This window comes from Lepisma saccharinum, chromosome 27, assembly GCF_977018435.1.
Source record: "Lepisma saccharinum chromosome 27, izLepSacc3.1, whole genome shotgun sequence".
Lineage (NCBI taxonomy): Eukaryota > Metazoa > Arthropoda > Insecta > Zygentoma > Lepismatidae > Lepisma > Lepisma saccharinum.
The window spans coordinates 28121725-28143139 of NC_139255.1; the positions used below are offsets into that span (position 1 = coordinate 28121725).

Consider the following 21415-nt stretch of genomic DNA (forward strand, 5'->3'; position numbering starts at 1 on the left):
TTGCGTCACCACCTGTAGGAAGGGAACAGGAAGTATGTATTTTCCAACAGTGCCTTACATCGCATTGCATTCCCGTTCCCAACCAATCACGTGGCCTCCTACCCGACTGCCATGCCATGTTTAAATCCAGGTACTATAAATAACCCTGTTGATACAAGATATTAATCAAATCCACATTGGAATCGTGTTTTTCACCACAGCTGCATCGCAATTCAAGAAACAATTCTCATATCGGCATTGTCCAAGAGTGGTGGTCATTGGTTCTGCGGTCACGAAAGAAGTTTGATCGACACACTGTCGGCTTAAACCACAATACATTTTCTTTCAATGGGTAACTGGGGAAGGCAAGTGCAATGCGCATTTTTCCCACTTTTCATTGTGGTTACTCTTGGGAGGGCGCATTTTTCCCACTTTTATTGCGAGAGCGCACTTTTCCGGGCGCATTTTTCCCGACATCGGTGGTTTTGGCTGCACCAGTCACCCAGGTAAGCGTGGAGCGGTTGTTCTCAAGTGTGAAGTTTGTAATGTCAGATTTGAGGTACAACCTTACCTCTCCAACACTTGATGATCTCATGGTCTTGCGGACGAATGCTTTATTCCAAAAGCGTTCTGATCAGCACTTGCCAGCCTTAAACCAAGATGAAAATTCTTTCAGTTCCTCTATTAGCTCCAGTAGTGTTTACGAGTTCGTCGAGGAGGAAGGTGAATAGTCATTGTCTTTCATACTCACATGTTTGCTGTCGTTTTTCATAATTCTCGTTTGGAAAGACATTTAAAAGATTAACATTGTAAGATTTATGTATGACCTAATTTCCTTTTTTATTCAAAATTTAAATAATGGCTGTTAAAGTGCAAATAATATGTTACATACGAGGAGGAGGAACTCGTACTACAAAATTATGACATGTATCATTTACAATCAACCAAAGTTTGTGTAAGCATATTTTTAAGTGCTTTTTCTTTAATCCATGGTTATTTGTAGGTGTGAAAATATCCATCGAGGATAGATGCTTATTGCGTTTTATATAAATTAACAGTTCATACACTATTTTATTTTAATTTTCTATTTTCAGGAATTCAGAAAACCAAACAAAATTATGTAATTACATACAAAAGAGTAAATGCCATTTTCCATGAATTGGAAAATTTGCTGCCATAGGAAAATCTAATGTGTATTAATCTTATTGATGTAGTTTTGCGCGAAAATGGACACACTTATGAAGCTAGCCACAGCTCACATAGAATTGTATCTGTTTTATTAACAACAATTTGGTTGCTGTACTGTGATGACATACGCTACTTTCATAAATGTATTTGTTTAACTACAATTTGGTTACTGTATTGTGATGTCATACGCTACTTTTAGAAATGTATGTTTGATTAACTACAATTTGGTTACTGTAATGAAGATACGTAACTTTTTTCACAGTTAATTTTCATCTTACTGTTTGATGCCATTTTGAACTGAATCAACTGAGGTAAAAGTGACGCGGCGGATTCATATAAACTTTTCGTTTTCATTTCACAGATAATTACAAGAAAGTACAATTGTCAGTACAATGTGAGATACAGTTCTTAAATGAAGAAGTTATAAAAGTTACTCAGTATTTTTCTCGATTTCAAACATAGCAAAACGCGCCCAGATCCTTAATATTTGGGTCTGGAAACGGTTTATGTTCGAGAACTGAAACTGAACTGAAAACTTTCATTCCGGGCCGAACTGAAACTAAAACCCTAGATCATTTCAGTTGTGGTTCGGACATATATATACTCCTGTTTCATTCCAGTTTCAGTTCGAGAACTGAAAGTGAACCGAAAGGTTTCATTCTGGGCCGAACTGAAACTAAAACCCCAGATCATTTCAGTTACGGTTCGGATAGATATATTCTGGTTTCATTCCAGTTTCAGTTCAAGAACTGAAAATGAACCGAATGGTTTCATTCCGTGCCGAACTGGACGTAAAACATCAGATCATTCCAGTTCTGGTTCGGACATATATACTCTGGTTTCATTCCAGTTTCAGTTCGAGAACTGAAAGTGAACCGCAATGTTTCATTCCGAGCCGAACTGAAACTGAAACTGAAAGTAGGTTTCAACTGCAGTCCCTGATTTCTACTCATAGCCTAGGACCACGTGACAGTGAGAAAGCCCAGATCTTGGACTCTGTTTACGCCACTGCCGTGGTCGTTAATCTAGATTTATGTTTATCCGCTATTTCCTAAGTCACTCCAGTCAAAAGGCTAAAATGACGCGGTTAACCAAACTGTACAAACAAGTGACGTTAAGTAAGCTAAAGAACAAACAGTTTGTTGCCTTCACCATGTTTATGTTCAGCATCTTCTACCACTACGTGACTAAATGATATCTTTACATTATGAAGATCCCTTATATTACCTAAGATCATAAATATTATCTCATGAGATGAGTTCAGAATATCATAGATACGCAGGACAATATTATCTTAAGACGTCATGTTTGTACAGTGCATAGCTCTGGAGATAAACAATTATTTCTCGCGTAAGACAGGTCTTACGACAATGACTTTTTCTTAACGCTTCCGAGATGTAATGTAGGTCTAAGTTCCGTGCATTACGTGATGTCTGCAATTGTATTTGGCGTGTGGTTCTTGAAGCTTTTAGTTTCTTCTCTGATCTTTTAATATTAATATTTCCCCGAATATATTGAAGGATGCAAAATGGCCTCAAGTGCCGACGCACCCAAAAACTTTAATTAATTCATTCATTCATACTTAAAACAATGGTTTTGTTATGGAAGGGCAGAATGCGTTTTCCAATAATAATGATGATAGTTTATTTTAAGTGCTGAGCACAGTATACAACCTAATAGAGTCACTCGGTTTATAGCTTCGCTAAATGAAGGAGTGTCGCATTGAAAATGATGTCAAATGAAAGATACATGTTTTTTGTTATTGTTACCTATAAGTTTTATTACTGTAAGTCTTATGGCAAAACAACCATAGGAAAATAAACAGATGAATGTCAATTTGAGCAAATCACCCCGTGTTCAGGGTAAATGCCCACCCATTAGAGGTAAAATGCCCAATACAAGAAACAATTGTTGTAATTCTTGACATGACATATTTAAAGGAAAATATTACACAGCATTAACTGGAAGATTATTAACGTTTGTTTCGTAAACAGAACATCATTTGTACAGACAAGCATAGCGTTTCTAACAACATTATTTTGAATTTACCATAGCCTCTTTTACTGTTTACATTTGTGAGAAATTGCATTGCACTTTGGACACATGGACGTGAATTTGATACATATTTCATGCATCCTCATACTACAAAGAATACTCTGGATCCAGTCACATTGTGGTCCTTTCTTATCATAATAATGCCCTTGGGCATATTGTACTTAATTTCTGTGGGCATATCACCCCATAGCCACAAGCAGAAAATTGAATCACTGGGTTGGCAACTCTGAGCACCATGGGGCAGTTTCACTCTGCAGATGTTTTTTTCACAGACATTCGTGATTTAAAAACCAAATGTGTAGTTGGTGCAGATGTAACGAAAGCTACGTGGTTGGATATTTCCTTGCAAACGACACAGGCCTGTAGCCAGGATTCAGTGGCGTGGCGTGGAATTTTAAAAGTGTTACCGGTTATCAGTAGGACATTTAAGGGAGACTTGGGCGCCTCCCCACCTCATGCCCCCCCCCCCAATGCCTTCCAAGTAGTTCATATAATATTAATCTGGTACGTATGCAATTCAATACTAGATTTTGGTAAAGTTATTAATCAGGAAAAAAAATGTTGACATAAGGACTAAAGTGAAATCGCAAACATTGGTTGTTGACACAATAATACGTAATTTGATACTTACAGAAACATCGAAGGCTACTTATAGCTAGAGCAGATCAATCCGACTTTGAAAATAGTTATATGATGCTGGGATCCCGGGTTCGAAACCTAGCTTGGGCATGGGCGTTTGTGATGTATATTCATCAATTTAATCATATCATCACTCATCCCCATCTTCGCAAATTAGCCAAAAGTGGCACAAGCGAAGCAAAATCAATCAAATCAAATCAAAAAACTTCTATGATGCTGTCATAAAGAGAAGTTTTTCATTTGAATTTGAATTTTTGGGTGCGTCATGGTCATGGTCCATGTTATCCACATCTGAATTCCACACGTTTTTTTTTCACCCGAAAATAGAGTACATGGCCAACAAAAGAGTTTCGACAACTGTGCACATCCACATAACCACGGATAGTAGTTATACCACGAAACATTGAAATGTCGGTCATATCCAGCAGACGACTTGGTTTTTAAATCGTTCAAAATAGGCTTTTGCCTCCCTTTCGCCACAATTTCGATTTTTTCTGCAAAATAACGAACCGAAAGATTGCTTCAAAATATCTTCTATCGCACGATTACACACACTGTCCAGATAGGATGAACCCGCCACCTCGGAACTCGGAGGAAGCTTCATTAATTAATTGACAATGCCCGAAAACAACATAAAGACGAAAGACACCAGTCACAAAACTCCCACTGCACAGTCCCTCCCACAAACCGTTGTTTACTTTTGTAACACGTGAAGCACCCTCCTTGCCCCCTCCCCTCTCAGCATCGGCCCTTCCCCAATATTTCCTTCGGAACCTGCAAGAAGTCCAGTTCTACTAATGTTGCCATCTTAGTTCTTTTGAAACCAGATTTTCCCAAATCGCGAAACTTTTCGTTTCAAATGTAGAGTAGATGTAGTCTTCATATGTTTCCTAACTACTCCCACTCCCATGTTTCGCTAAATCTACTGAAATCTCATTTCTGACACCACTACTATTTCGTATATTTTACGTCCTTTGCTACCTTTAAGGCTTTAACTTTATAGGATAATGGTGACGATGAGGATGCATGGTGAATTATTGAAATAAAATTTTTATTTCTTTGTGTATGTAATTATTAATTTTTATAATTATGTAAGTAAAATAATAACAACGAACATTGAAATAACCATTTCTTGCTGAGGATTCGAACCTGCGACACCTGACACTTCAGAGCGTGCTAAGATAACAATCGGGAAATTATGCTTGTAAGTATTGTTTTCACCCAAAAACAGTTCTACCACCTCAAAAACATTGCTTCAATCCGAAATTATTGCATTCCTGCGACAACGTATGTCAATCTCAATCAGTATTATCAACAATTATCACAAATTCCTGTAACCGAAATAATATTATATGTGTGAAATATATAATTTTAGGTTGACATTTTTAGAAGGACAGCGGACCCCTTGACCATACCCATCCCTCTCCTCTCCTTCTCGCCCATGATGTCGAAGAAGGACAAAGAGGACTTTCATAATCGCTGATATTTAGTGTAAATACAAAATATCACTTGGTAGTTTGCTTTTGCCCCAGTGTGATTTGATTTTTTAAAATTTTGATTTGGCGATTTAAGTCCACTTCATGAACAGTAATGCTAATCGGGACAGTTTAAAGTTGGATCCGAACCACTTGTGCCTCCACCGGGTATGGCACCCGGAATCCCTTGATTATAAGGCGGCGACGCTACCACTGCGCCATCGTTCCCCAGTGTGACTGGACACCTTCAGAGTAAGATAGACCAGATTAGGCGACTTAGCTCTTTTCTGTCAATTGAATATGGCAACACTGGTATGTTTCCGGTAAGGATCACCGGCAACTGCGCCGGCTAAACAGCCCGCCTCCTCCTCCCGCCATAACTGTCTTTGTCGCAACGTGAAGTCTTCCTTGCGTGGGCTCAGGGTCCTTTCCTCATGTTGCCTGTGGAGGGTACCGGATCAGTCCTCCTCTTCGCTTTTGCCGGTGTCAGAAAAAATGTCAGTCTGCAATGTTTACTTTACGACAATATTACCAGTTTATGTACGTAATAATATTTTAAGACTGGTTCTTCAATTCTTTATATTTTGGTGTTACCTGCGGTAACAGCGGCTACATGCACGCCACGCCTCTGCCAGGATTGTATTTCGGGAGGGGCTCATTCCCTATCAGCAGCCGCCATCTAAAGGTGAAAAAGGGGCTAGAAGCCCTAAAGATGAAATTCTCAGTATATTACAAATTACTATGCAAGATGTTTAATCCTAACAAGGAAGTAAAATTAATTACCACTATACACTATTTAAATTAGATATTTGTAGTATTTCGGGGTGGGCTTCGGTCCCCTTAGCCCCCCTGGCTACCTGCCTGGAACGACAAATAAAATTGGCCGCAAACATGACGACTGTGAGCATCCTGGCGTCACATAAAACCCATCTATATAAGCGTGCAGGCCCGTACCCAGAATTTTTTTGAAGGAGGGGCAAGGCACATATTTAGAAATATATTTAGGGGATCAGAATAAAGTGTATCAGAAATAATAATAATAATAATAATAATAATAATAATAATAATAATAATAATAACATGATAATGATAATAATAATATAATTTTTTAAATTAATACGTTATTTTTATTTTTTATAGATCTATTCATAATTCGTACATTAATTAATACTGTATTATTGTTAGCTATTACGTGAATAGGTAAAAATAAGAATAAATTTATAACATTACCATTGTGTCATCATTATCTAGCTTAGGTGCAGTTAAGACCGCCAAAATTTGTATAAAAACAACTGTAGAGGTACGAAAACCAATGTCATAATAACAATGAATTGAATATTTATTGAATAACAAAAAAGGATGTTAGATCCAGAGGCTGAAAAACAAAGCATCTGATGACTAATATTTTATGCATAAGTAGTAGCGTGCATAAATCTTCTTTCCTACTGTCATTCAAAGCCCTATGATCCCAATATAATCCTTGCCTTCCAAGAAGTTCGGCGAAAATAAATAACCCTTAAGCATACAACAAATGCTAAATAATTACAATGTGGCTACTCTAGGACCATGATCAAATTCAAGTATACAGTGTTCCGTTCATATCTCCCTAATTTCAATTAATTACTGCGAACGAAGTACAATGAATTATGAAATAACTGGAACACCAAATGAAAGGCCAGATCTTTTAGTTTTGTTTTCATGGCTTGAAGTTGTCCGTTTGCTCACTACGCAGCGCCACAGTCGCATAAATAAAAATGGCGACTGTTCAACAACGCGCGCAGGCAGTGGTGTGGTATGCCGAAACAAAATCTGTGATTGCAACGCAACGAAATTTCAGACTAGTGTACGGAGGAGTTGCACCTGATGCTAAATCGCTGTGATTTAGTAAGTTTCTAAAAACCGGCAGTGTCCTAAAACAATCTGGTGGAGCTCGCCGTCGTGTGTGGGAGGAAAAGGTGGAAGATATTCGAGCGGGGTTTCAGAGAAGCCCGAGTAAATCCATCCGCCAGGCATCTAGGCAATTCGTGTGTTTGCGACTCCAGTTAATAACATCCTAGAGTTACGAACCCGCATACGTGATACGATTGCAACAGTAACAGGGGACATGTTGGAGAGAACATGGCAAGTTGAATACAGACTGGATATTGTTCGTGCTACCAATGGGGTACATGTGAAGGTCTATTAGTGTGTGGAAAATAAAATTTATGAGTTTTTCTTCAATTCTCTGAAATTTCATTGCTCTATCATTCATACTTTCTTTTCTACGACTAATTTAAAATAGGGAGATTTGAACTGAACACCCGGTATAATTCCCGGTTTTGAAGGCGAACTTTCCAAAAATTCAAGCAGATGTTTTCTCTATTTCAACCTTACGTATTACAGCCTCTCAACATCCACACACAAATATCTTCATAATATAAAGGGTCTATGTGATTCCAACATCCAAAAATTATAATTCAATTAAACGGTATACGTAATATAATTAAAATATTTAATTTAAGGTGCTGAGTATCTATTTACAATCAGAGGCGTAACCACGATTTTTTGTCTGAGCGGGCGGGGAGAAAGTGCCAGGATAAATGTACTAATGCTAATAATAATAGTGTTAATAATAATAATATTATTAAAACAGTATTATTATTATTGATTTGTTTTATTTTACTTCGCTTCTTGTGCCACATTTGGCTAATTTGCGAAGATGGGGATGAGTGATATGATGAAATTGATGAATGGACACTCACAAACATCCATGCCCAAGCCAGGATTCGAACCCGCCGGGACCAACATTGTTATTATTATTATTATTATTAGTAGTAGTAGTAGTAGTAGTAGTAGTGGTAGTAGTAATATCAAAGACGTTATTATCCTCGTAAATTATGCAAAAAGGGGGTAGAAGTTGGTGCTAAAGCATTTGTGTTCGAACAAATGATTTCAATCACTTTTTCTCCACACGACACAGTAGTTCGGATCCCACTTCAAACTGTAGGTCCAGTCCCGATTAGCCTTTCTGTGCATAAAGTGGACTTAAAACCGCAAATCAATCAATCAATTTTACAACATTTTTCATTTAGATATTTCGGCGCCCAGGTCCGACTCCCGCTGCCTCCTAGCTATGGTTATAAACTTGATAAGACTAAGAAAATTTTACGAAAATAATTTTTATTTGCATAAAATGTAAATAGGATTTCGATTGGAAAAAGTTGTAATTTTTCACGTCTACGGAGAAAAATTCAAGTAGAATTCACGCATAATACCCGGAGCCAAAAATTCACGCAGAATTCCCGGAATTCAAGGAATTCCCGGTGAGTAGCCACCCTGAATTATATTTTCATTATTTAAGTTTGGTACTTGGTAAGTCTTTCAATAGGGTCCAAGGGTCCGCAATACGTTCTTTAGGGTGAAATGGTGGGGGGTTGATTGCATTAGGATATTTTACGTCACTTTTGTTACAAGTGTAATCGCGACGATAAGGATGAGTGATATAATGAAATGTATGAAGGAACACACTCACCCATGCCCAGGAAAATAAAAGTGGTTTTAGTCATTCAACAACTTAAAGCATTAGTCAACTGTTAGTACTCAAGGAAGTAAAAAGTTTAGGGACAGCTCAATATAGACTTTGCCTGTCTTCAATGTTACCATCCTTCCAAGGAAGAAATTCCTGAATTTACTGCTGCTTATATACATTACAAAATCATGAAGCAATTTGAGCTGAGAGATTTGTTATTTTTATATTATGCAAGTATTAAATAAATGCATACATACAATAAAAGTATTCTTTCACAGTAATACTTAAAGTATTAAAACATAAAGCAATTACTTTTCTTATTTAAAACAGTAAATATGTAACATGGTCAAGATTTTATTGGAGTGGAAAGAAAGGGGGACGCCAGAAAATTTTATCTCGAGCCGCCCCTGATGTCAAATGATGCCCCAAAAAGCACCGACCTTGATTTGACTTCCGTGTGCACTTTACAAGGACGAATCATAAGATTTCGTGACCCATGGAATAGTTTTTCGGTCTCAGAAAAACTTACCCTTCTCTCTCTCTTCCATTGCAGGGTTGGCTGCCACCAATAACATGGAGAATGAATCTGACTTTGAAGTCAAGTTGAACGGTCAGAGCTTCGACATAGCAACCTTCCTCAGGAAGCATCCTGGCGGGAAAAATCTGCTGAAACCTTTCCAGGGGAAAGAAATCGGCAAACTCCTTCGGCCCAAGGAGGACGATGCTCACCAGCACTCTCCAGCGGCTCTTTACTTGCTGAAACAGTACAAGGAGCAGCATGAAAGAAGAATCTTGGCAGAAGGTTCATCCGAAGGCAGCAAAGCCGTGAACAATAATGTGGACAATGCCATGGACGAAAACCTAGAAGATGAAGAGGACCTAGAGGTAAGAGATTTGTTATTTTTATATCATTATGCAAGTATTAAATAAATGCATACATGTGATAAAGGATTGCTTTTTGGGTATATAGCAGTAGCGAGGTGTCAATCTTTTATATTCAGTAAAAACTATACCATCCCAATGAGTCAGGCTGTACGAGTGGGGAGTAGAAGAGAGTGAATGAACCTGAGCTCGTGTAGTCAAATCTTCGCTGAGGTATTGAGAAACGTATCCATCTTCATCGTCGCGGTGAGAGAAAAATGGAAGTAATGCGACGTAAAATACAAACGAATAATTCCAGTTTTAACTTTAACCGGCGTTATTTCATATGATTAGTATCACATTTCACATAGCTCATCTACTTTATGTTGTGGCCCTTTCCAAAGCAATGTTTCCCCTTTGAAGATGTAACTGAAGTAACTCGTCCCCATCAAATCGGGGTCTGGTCTTTGTCGGACGCAACAGCTGCCGGTTCAATGGCAGATTTAGACGGGAAGCACTCCGACCAGGGTTGTTAAAGGTCTAGGAAATTTTAAATGAATTCAATTCCGGTCCAAGAGAGAAAATCAGCAAGCGTAAATGGGCTCTGGACCGTAAATAACCTTTTTATCTGTAAACTTTTCAATTCGGTCCAGGAACCTTTTTACCAGATCAATTAAAATACGGGTCAAGTTCCGTATTGAAATGAAACAATATGCAACGAGCTCTACTTTGGTCTCGGTGGAACTAAACGAGCTGATTTCGTGTGATATTTGTTCTACCATCGGAATTACTATCAGAGTAAGAGAGAGTGGGATTATTTCCGGCTGTTCTACATTGCAGCTTTGGAGCGAGTCCGTAACTCCAGAATCCTCCAATCAACAACTGAGCCGTTAACGCCATCTCAAACCAGCGCCAATCGCTAACTCTCTTGCTCTCGCTGTGAACCGTTGGTAGGCTCGTAACTGGACTCGCGTGGTCAGCTGGGGATGTGTGGAAAACAATATGACTACAAATATGTGGGACTTGAAACACTTTGAACAGTTTCACAAGGTCGATGGTTTGTACTGAGTATCTTTAAGCATTTAGGTTGCAAATAATTAGAAGGTTTTGCATTAAAGTAAACAGTGAAGCGTGTCCAAGGGGGGTTGGTGGAGGTCATAGCCCCCCGCACACACCTTTGGCCCAGTATACCTAAAAAAGGAACGTCAAAAGTAGGAAAAGATGACAAAATGAGAACTGACTATCAAAAAATAAGAATAAAATAAAGAGTACTTAACCCCTCCCTTTCGAAAATCCTGGGCACGCCACTGAACGTAAAGAGAGGTAAGATATAAATTAATGAATCTTTTCTGCACTTTTCCCGCCAATCGCCCTGCAATTTTTCTCTCCTGGTTACAAAATTGGATAAACTTAAAATTTGAAGGACCTCTAATTTTGAGATAGTTTGCTGCTTCATACAGATAATTAGAGGAAAACATTTCGGGAGGCCTCTACTTTCCAAGGTAAAGCAACTTTAAGAGTTTCTCCACAGCGTACTACAACGAGCATTTATACTTGAATAATCTGAGTTCCCACGCTGTGTTTAAATCTCAGTGGTACTTTATGAACACCCTGTATTAATAAGTTCTGTAGGTGTTGTATCAGTAACGTATAATACAAATTTTGTAATTTCTCTATTTTCTAGAAATTTATCGACTGGAACAAACCTATTCTGCGGCAAGTTGGGTCTCTTGGTCCACTATACAATCTTTGGATCAAACGCCCTGTGGACAGAAATATTCGCCTTTTCGAATCCGACAGGTTGGAAGCCCTCACGAGGACATCTTGGAAGATAGTGGTCGCTGTGTGGGTCCCCGTCTTATTCTACTGTCTGCACTGCTCTCTAACAATTAATGACGTTCAGTCTATCATGTGTAAGTCTACACCAAGCTTCAATGAAATAACGTACCTAGTTTCTGGAAATTTCACACTGAAGCGACATGTTGCCCGACGTTTAGGTGGCATGTCACAAAGAACCTAAATAAACAAATGCAACCTTTCACACTAAAGTCCGACCGGCCAAAGAATACACTTCAAGAAACCCAAACTTTTTGCCTCCAGTTGTGGGAGTTTCAAGGGAGGAAAAGCGGTGTTGCTGCACGTGTGATTTTTGTCCAGTCGTACACGCCTTTTGCTGTCGATATGCACCCTTCGTTCGCCTTTCAGTGAGAGGCAGGGAATCGGAGACCCATTCGCTTGCTATACGCGGCGGCAAGCATTAGGTTTCGCCGTGCTTGACTTTGTTGAGGGTACCACCTGTTCCGAAAAAGATTACATACGAAAAATTTGGCAACGCAGAATACCACGAGAATTTCCCCTCTCCACGGCAACTGGACAAAGCCGATTAGTTCATCGGTTCATGTAACCCTCCCTGTCTTTCGACGGAAAAGACAAAAATATAATTTTGAAGTTTATTCTGGCGTCAAACAGGTTTTAGAGTAAGGTGACATTCTGTAATTGACCTATCGTGTATCGTCGGTTTACTTTTGGCGCATGCGCAGTGAATGCTTGTTCCACGTTGTCACGGAAGGTTAATACTCAAGTGTGTGTAGTTTGTGGTGAAGTGTCGCTTGCCACTTGGATGTTAAACCTTCGTATAATCTGTCACTTCAATGTGAAGTATCGCTTAAGCAGTGTATTTCAGCTGTAACGAGGACAAGGCCATAGGTAAGAGCCCCTACATTCATTTTTACTTCAGAAAGCTGCAGGAAGGCAGGTATCCCCCCATCCCCAGACCAGCAGTCCGACCCCAAACAAAAATTAGAAATATTCCTGCTTCCTCACTCACTCATCACTGTTATTACTGTGTTACGTTGTGCAGCTGTTTCCATTCCAGGGAAAGCCTTACAATATTTCTTGAATTTTTAAAAAAATGCAGTTTGAATCTATATTTCTAATTACTTTTGGTCGCTTTTTCTGCTTATCTATGTCAATCGCGACGATGAGGATAAAATGGTGAATCGATTAAATAGATTAAGGAACAAGTGGTACGAAACTCCCATATTTTCCCCAAGATTTGAACACAGGACCACTGTCTTCGTAGCGCATCACGACGGTGCCACCTACATTATAGGTGGAGCTAGTTTGCGTCCCGAGCAGGTTTACGAAAATACCCCCGTTCTCGCCCGGGCTTCTCGGCGGGAATTTTAAATTCGGAAAATTGTTATAACTCGGGAACTATGGGAGCAATCTACTTCGGATAACTTTTGTTTTTCAGCTAAAACATCAGAGCATGTAACAGTGTACAATTCAGAGCGCCGGACCGAGGAAGGGGGTTTGGGGGGCACGACTCCCGAATTTCAATGGGAAAAAACATAAAAATCTGGAGTTTGTCCCCTCTTCTCCCGCTATTTTGGGGAGAAGGCGCGAACTTGGTATTCTTTTCAAAGAATGAACATTTCTCAAGAGAATGAAACATGTTTCATGTTCTTGGGTGCCATACAAGTTGAAAAATAAGCCAAAATGTGATTATTTATTTTTACGAAAAATAGAAAATTTGCATTTTTGGAGGAAAATTGTTATAACTCGGGCACTATAGGAGCAATCTACTTCGGATAAGTTTTGATTTGCAGCTACAACATCAGCGCATGCAACTGTGTACAATTCAGAACGCCGAACCGAGGAAGGGGGGTTTGGGGCGCGCGACCCCCGAATTTCAATGGAAAAGAAAACATAAAAATCTGGAGTTTGCCCCCTGTTCTCCCGCTATTTTGGGGAGAAAGCGCAAACTTTAGTATTATTTTCAAAGAATGGACATTTTGCAAGAGAATGAACCATGTTTCATGTTCTTGGGTGCCATACAAGTTGAATAATAAGCAAAATGTAATTTTTGTTTTTTACGAAAAATAAGTAATTTGCATTTTTGGAGGAAAATTGTTATAACTCGGACACTATAGGAGCAATCTACTTCGGATAAGTTTTGTTTTTCAGCTAAAACATCAAAGCATGAGAGCATGTAACCGTGTACAATTCAGAACGCCGGACCGAGGAAGGCAGGCTTGGGGGCTATGACCCCCGAATTTCAATGGAAAGAAACATAAAAATCTGGGGTTTGCCCCATCTTTTCCCGCTATTTTGGGGAGAATTGGCAAACCTTAGTATTCTTTTCAAAGAATGGACGTTTCCAAAGAGAATGAAACATGTTTCATGTTCCTGGGTACCATACAAGTTGAATAATGAACCAAAATGGGAACCTCTGTTCGGAAATGTGGCATGGATATGTTGCGGAGGGGGAGGGGAGGGGGAGAGGGGGAGGTTGGTCATCAATGTGAATTTCCCAGGCTTGCTCCAGACCTGTGTCAGAGTTTCCATCCAAACATAAGAGTATGAATGTCCAAAAAGCACATACATTTCGTACGACCTTATTCTGATGATACCATATGCTATCATCGGGAGAGTAAATGTTAAGAAGAAGCAGTATGAAATAGGATTTGTGTTCTTTGATAATTTATGTCGCACTTCTGACACCTTTTGGTTAATCGCGACGATGAGCTTGAATGATGATTAGATGAAATTGAAGAAGGGAAACTGAAAGAGAACAGGAGTCGAACTTGGGAACTTCGGTGGCCCAATTGGAAGTTGATCACTTAAGGGGCTGGGCCACCGAACCGGGGCTATAATAATGAATAATTTGTAATGCGTCGGATATCATTTGTGCGCCAAGGGTCCCAGCTTCGAATCCCGATCTGGGCATGAGCGTTCTTTGTGAGTGTCCCTTCATGAATTTCATTATATCATCCTCATTTTTGCGATTAGCCAAAAGTGGCAAAAAAGTGAAGTAAAATAAACCAATTTATGCCATCCCTAACTCGAACGACTCTTCTTTTTTTTTCCAAAATAATGAAAACTATTTTCTTTCTCGTGAACAGGGGACAACACGAAAAATCTAAGATATATGCTTCAAAGTGTATGGAATGTACTTTCGAGAGAAGCCACCAGATGAAGTCTGGATGCAGAATACTCTCCTAGGGAAGAGGCAGAACACATGACATTGGACAACAGTGTTTTATTTTGGCAGTTGACACACTGCGCCGTATGAAGGCCTCCACCCAGCTCGCCACTGTTTCATAGGGCACGAGATGCACACCCAGTGTTTCCCGCAGCTCTGTATGGCATTCCCGTGCATTTCTGCCGCGGAGAACTGCTAGTTTAACGTACGAACGTTGCTCCTGCTTCATGACCTCCGTTTTCGAAAGCTGTCACTCACCGACTGAACTTGGGTGCGTGTTTACTACCCCACCTTTGTTTACATACACAATTTGGTTGCTTCTTTCGAAAGTACATTCCATACACTTTCAAATGTATATCTTAGATTTTTCGTGTTGTCCCCTGTTTTCGAGAAAAAAAATAGTTGCCATGACTTATGACTTAACCCTCGTATATATTTTTTAAATTCACAGTATAATATTAATAATCTATTTTACCTAAAACTAATTTTATTGTAGGCACACACGTGTAATAAAAATAATATAATATAAAATTGCACATCTTAATGATCTTAATTTTCTACTTTGAAACTTGCTAAACATATGTGTATTCTGAACCAACCTTTGCCTGGTAACTTCCTTCCCACTTTCAGAGCTCAATTTTAGCTAGAACTTACATACAAACGTTAAAAGTTTCACATTTTTTCTACTAATAGTTGTATTAGTTCATCGGACTATTGGATTCTCTCTTTCTCTCTCCTACAGCTCTCCTTCCAATACTCCCAGTGGTTGCCATGGGAACATTAACATGGACTATATTCGAATACGTGATGCACAGGTGGTTGTTTCATCTAGAGCCGCCAGGTGACTCTCCTAAACTGATTCTCCTTCATTTTCTAGCTCACGGCATACATCATAAGGTTAGCAAATCATTTAATTATCTTAAGTGGTAGAATATGCTAAATTTAAAATAATTCTAATAAACTTAGTCTATGGTAAATGTATATTATGTAAAAAGGGATCAACGTGAAATTTATATCGATACTTTATCGAATAAATAGTTTATTACATTCCGCTTAGGTTCTTGTTTATGAAGAAGGTACACAGTGCGTAGTCAGAGATCGATCAGTTCATTGAATTCTCCAGCCTAACTATTGCCTATTTTTGTGGGATCAGGAAAAGGTTCTATAAGTCCTTACCTTGAATCATCTCACCCAAAGGGTCGGTAGGTGCCCGAGCTTGCCCCGAGTTGATACCTTCCTGGGGATGAGGCCTGCTCGAAAAAGTTTATTATTATCCTATGCAGAAATAACACCCAAACTACACGTAATGGGCTCGGAATTAACCTTACCTTACCCGAGGGGGGGGGGAGTCTGTCAGGCCCACCACCTCTAGTTTTTCGATTTTTCAACTGTATTTTTTTTATCAAAAATTGAAAGTAAATTGCATTGTTCAGTAGGGTGTTCCCAATATTTCTGTATTGGTAATTATGGTAATTTTTATAATTATTAGAATTAATACGAACCTCACCAATGTACACAAAAAATAATTGATGAAAAATTAATATTTTTTGAGAGGTTTAGTGAATATGAAAATAATTTGTTATTAAATTTTATTAATTATGGTAATTTTTGTAATTGTTATAATTCAATAATTAATAAATAACTACACTTATATAAACAAGAATGGAAGCAGTGATTAGATAACAATTTTAGGGCCTCCCTGATGGGGCAGTGGTAGCGTCGTCGCCTTGTAATCAAGGGGTCTCGGGTTCGATACCCGGTGGAGACACAAGTGGTTCAAACCCCCCCTTAAACTGTAGATCCAGTCCCGATTAGCCTTACTGTGAATAAAGTGGACTTAAAAACACCAAATCAACCAATCTTGAATTTTAGTAATGAAAAAGTTTGGGCCTGTGAGCCGCCTCAGGTAAGTACGGCTACGGTTAATACAACCTCGGAATTTTGTCATTTGCCTGGTTTGTGACAGATGTTAACTTCCATGGAAAAATTATGAATCAAAATTAATGGGTTGTGGTATTTCTTTGTAATTATGTGGTAACAATGTACAGTTGTGTGGAAAAATTCCTCCCTCAAAAAACTTCAAGAACCGTAAGAAATGCGGAAGGGTAGGCAACACACATTGCACCTTTCGGTGTTCGGATGGTTCTGTTTTCCTCAACAGCAACTCGTCTTCCATGCAAAAGTCAACAGGACAGCACTTGTAGGAACGTCACGTGACTAGTTGTCGAGTGGAGTGTTGTGCTTCAGGGCATTGTTTGTCCTCGAACCGAGACACTGCACCAACGTAACATTATCCGAAAACGATACGTTGAACGAAACGCTAAAATAATGATTTTCTTAATTCCAAAGTCTACCATACGTCCTGATTAGTCGGGACAGAAGTTTCTCGTTTCCATGCACGCAGGGACGCGTCACAAGTTTTACCTTGCATACACATGTTATCTATTGTTGTAAGAACCACGTCTGATTATATGTATATAAAGATATTTGGAATCCTTACAGAATGTTAGGGTAACAAATATTTTGTACTCTTTTCATGGCTTATATGAGAGAAATACTAATATTATCTAGCAAGAAACATATTTTTTTAATTTCAGGAAATGTTATTCGGAACGGTTACAGTAAATCTCCACCACTTTGGAAGCAAAGTAATTAAATTTAACACTTTACTTTTGGAAGAAGAGTAACAGTAACAAGTTACTTCAGGAAAAAACTAGCGGTAAGGGGGTTAACGCCAAAAAAATGTGACCACTTCGTGAATAGAATCAGGGACTGTCGTAATTACAAGACAAACGTGTTAAACAAGTTCCTAACTTTGGGACATTGTAGACCCTTTTTGTACCCACAATTTGATCGAACAATATCAATATTAATCCTGATATATATTTTTTTCCACAGGCACCATTCGACAGTGGACGACTGGTAATTCCGCCAACAGTGACTGCAATATTCGCCTTCCTTTTTCACCAAATACATGCAGCTGTTTCTCCATACTGGATGCAACACGCCTTTGCCGCCGGATTTGTTTTAGGTAATACGCGTACATCTCATCTACTGTTCGAATTAAGCTTTTTGCTTTGGGGGATAATTGTGATTTCATTCTGGGATGAAGTTTTTTGATTTGTTTGATTGCTTTATTTTACTTCGCTTTTTGTACCACTTTTGGATAATTTGCGAAGATGGGGATGAGTGATGATGTGATGAAACTGATGAATGGACATTCACAAACATCCATGCCCAGGTCAGGATTCCAACCCAGGACCCCTGGCGCCGTAGCTCGATGTTGTAGGTTTTTTGGGGAGAAACATGCAAATTTGTATATATGTTACCAGTCAGTAAGCTAAACTATCGCCTTGCAGTTCTAAGCGTCTCAGTATATTGGTTCCAACCTCATAACATTTTTAGTTAACTTAGAAATACTTATTTACATTCTAAGAAAACGTTGGAGCAGTGGTGCCAATCGTGTATGATTTTCACCTGAAAAAACTGTTCGCAGCCTTACCCGACGCGCAGTATTACCCTTCTCTACTCTAAGTCTATTAAATGTTGATGCTATAACGATTTTAATGATTGCTTCTAAAAATGACGCGGTTCAATCGAATATCTTGGTGTGTAAAAATTGACTTGCGCTGCAAAGCAGCGGTCTTGGTGTCGAATGGGAATAGGATAAAATTACTACTTTGTATCGAAATAATTTCCCAATCAGCTTTGTACCAACTGCCGCTTATATTTTGCAGGATATCTTCTGTACGATTTGACCCATTATTACATTCACTATGGAAATCCCAGCGAAGGAAGTTTTCTATATTACATGAAGAGATATCACAACCATCACCACTTTAGCCACCACGACTCAGGTAAGACGAAACATCTAAATCTATTTCTATTTGTGATTTTACATTGCTTTTCTATCAATTTCGGTTGAATTGAATTAAAAAAAAAACAGGGTCAATGTCAAGAAAAGTGAAAAAATGCGATAAAACTGGATTAATTAATTTTCGCGACGTTGATGCATAAAATGAAAATATCAATCAGTGGTTCTCTAGAAACATCCTTTCTAAGTGTTCAGTTAAAATTTGAAAATTTTCTGTCGACTGGTTCTCGAGATAATACTGACCAAAGTTTCCCCCATAAGTTTACATGGAAAATGCTCAAACTTATCGCCAGAGTAAGAGATCGCCTTAAGACTCTCTACTAGTTTATAATTTTTACCAAATCGTCAGTCAACGGAAAGCAACGACCCGATAAAATATTACCAATAAACCACTGTCTACGGAGGATGTGGGATACGAAATGTAGGTGACAAGTCATTCACTGAAAAATCGAATCCACAAGCACATGTTGACTTGTCAAATTTATGAAACTGTACTTTTAATTACACACACATGGGAGTTTGTAAGAGCTGTCCAGTGTTGCCCTACCAGCAGTTATTGTGTATTTTCTTAATGTAAAAAAGCAGTGTTGTGACAATGCTATTAAACTTGTTTTTCAGGTTATGGAGTCTCCAGTCCAGTTTGGGACAGTGTTTTCAACAGCAAAATTCTGCTGAAGAAGCTTGCAAAACCATTGAGGTGGTAGTCAAACCAATCGAAGGCCACAACGTGGAGCGAGATTATTTCTGTAACACATCTGGCTGATCTGCATTTGCAGCTTGGATGCGAGTCACAGCTCTCGAAGCATCCAATCAACAAGCGAGCCGCTGGCGTCATCGTAGCTCAGCAACTATCCCTAATCTTCTTGCTCACGCTGTACACTGCTGGTAGGTTCACTAGCTAGATTCGCGCAGTCCCATGGAAATGTTCCGAGAATAATTTGACCATATCATTGAAAGGATGACAGCGGTCAGCTTATTAAATTACTTCCATCTGCATTAAACCTTACCAGATCCACGCTGGGGCCAATATACAATGTAAAACTGGAGATATGGAAGGATATACTTAACAACAACATCTGAACTCAAAGTTCTTGAATTAACCACGGAAATTGTGAATAAAACACCTCGTTTACCTGCAAATGTTTCTACAAAAAATAAACCTAACATTAATCAAAGCAATATTAAGACAATTTTCTTTACCATTGTGAGAAGTGTTCCGTTAGATACGATTGAAAGAGAGTGCATTCTTATATATTAAGCAGGTGTTTATTTACTGTGAGTTACTTCCACGTTATTTCATTCTATATGAGCTATCGTGGAATGTCAGTCGGTGCAAGTATGACGCTCGGAGCATGGAAAGTGATGAGGAAGAGATTGGAGTTTGTATTATTTGAAACTTATGATAACAAAGAGATAGGTGAATTATTTTTTTTTTGCACGATAAATTTCAAATCTTTTCTTTCATTGTCTCCTATAAATAGAGCATTTTATATGTGTGGGTTAGTGGCGGCGATTGGGTTCCGAAACTGGGGAGGCGGGGCAAGGACAGTTTACTTGCCCTTGGTAGATCAGGCATAGCAAAGTGCGAGGGCAAAAGTGACGAAATGTATGGGGAGGTGGAGGTAACTGGCCCCCACGTTCCTCTAATCGCCGCCAATGGTCTGGGTGTATTCCGATCCAAAATCCCGGTTTAACTTGAACGACCCTCGTATCATAGGCGTAGCTACGGGGTGTGCCGGGTGTGCCTAGGCACACCCTAATGGGCTGCTTTATCAAAGATAATTAAAGACAGATATTTCAATAAGAGAGAGAATAAGCGGCAGTTTGTAAGAAGTTGAAAATGTCATTAATTGGTACAAACGTGTGCATTATCGCTGATGAAACGAGTGTCTAAAGTTTTTCGATATTTTGATTTCATTGGAGAAAGAAGATATTTACTGCATTCTACTCTGTACTGCAGCGCTTTTCTTCTATACCTGTCACAAGCTCCAAGCTTACCCAAGTTAAAACTAAATTAAGAGCAACTCGGAAGCAGGATAGATTGGAAGCCCTCCTCTTGCTATTTGTGGAAAAGGAAAGAGCTTAGTCTATTGGTGTAAATGAAGTTATTGATGAGTTTAAGAACATTGTACCTTTTGACAGACGTCTCTTGTTATAGATGACGTGTATTTTGATGTATTTATTTGTAACATTTATGAACATTTTGTGTGTGTGTAATTTCTATGCAATTTGATTTTTCTACTACATATATTCAGAAATTTTTAACACTGTCATTTAGTGAATTTATATTCCTTTACAAACATCAGTGCAGTTAAAGAGCCAAGTGATTGTGTTGCAAAATATGCTATTAAAAAGGTACAAGACCTCATTTTTTTTCTTTATGCACACCCAAATATAAAGTTCTAGCTACGCCTATGCCTTGTGTATATATATTATTTTTAAATAATCAGGGAGATATCCACTTGGTATGTCTGAAGAACTTATAGTCAGAGCATGAAGTGGATTCCTAGGGTTTAACATGATGACAATGAGACAGCTGGGGGAATGTTCCTGTGGTTTAAGAGTGTGTGATTTGCGCTCCGAGCATTGAAAAGGAGATCGCGAGTTTCAGATTGTTCCTTATATGACAGTTGCCCCACTCACTAAAAAAGCAAAAAAGAGGAGGTTTCTGTTTCTACACTTTGGAAATATGTTGCCTTACTTCAACTAGGATTTCACGCCATGCTTTTCAGAGCGACCTTGACCTAACAGGACGCCTAGATCACACGTGTTTGCGTGACTGACAGTTTGATTAGATGGTTCCCTATTTTTCTACGCTTGAAGGAAAAAGTATTGTTAATCTCCTGGAC

The 21415-nt window shown here is 38.8% G+C and overlaps 1 protein-coding gene across 3 annotated transcripts in view; it reads left to right on the forward strand.

Annotated features, from left to right (window-relative positions):
• Positions 1-20772, forward strand: part of Fa2h (Fatty acid 2-hydroxylase) — a 33527-nt gene extending 12755 nt beyond the window's left edge. For 2 of the 3 annotated variants that reach the window (XM_083113465.1, XM_083113466.1), the window contains exons 2-7: positions 9398-9729; positions 11390-11618; positions 15435-15589; positions 17591-17723; positions 18430-18549; positions 19185-20772. In XM_083113465.1, coding sequence (XP_082969591.1) covers positions 9418-9729; positions 11390-11618; positions 15435-15589; positions 17591-17723; positions 18430-18549; positions 19185-19270 — 1035 coding nt within the window. In that variant the 5' untranslated portion in view covers positions 9398-9417 and the 3' untranslated portion in view covers positions 19271-20772. The remainder of the gene's footprint in view (positions 1-9397; positions 9730-11389; positions 11619-15434; positions 15590-17590; positions 17724-18429; positions 18550-19184) is intronic. The other variant, XM_083113464.1, reaches the window with a different exon arrangement.
• Positions 20773-21415: the final 643 nt, after the last annotated feature.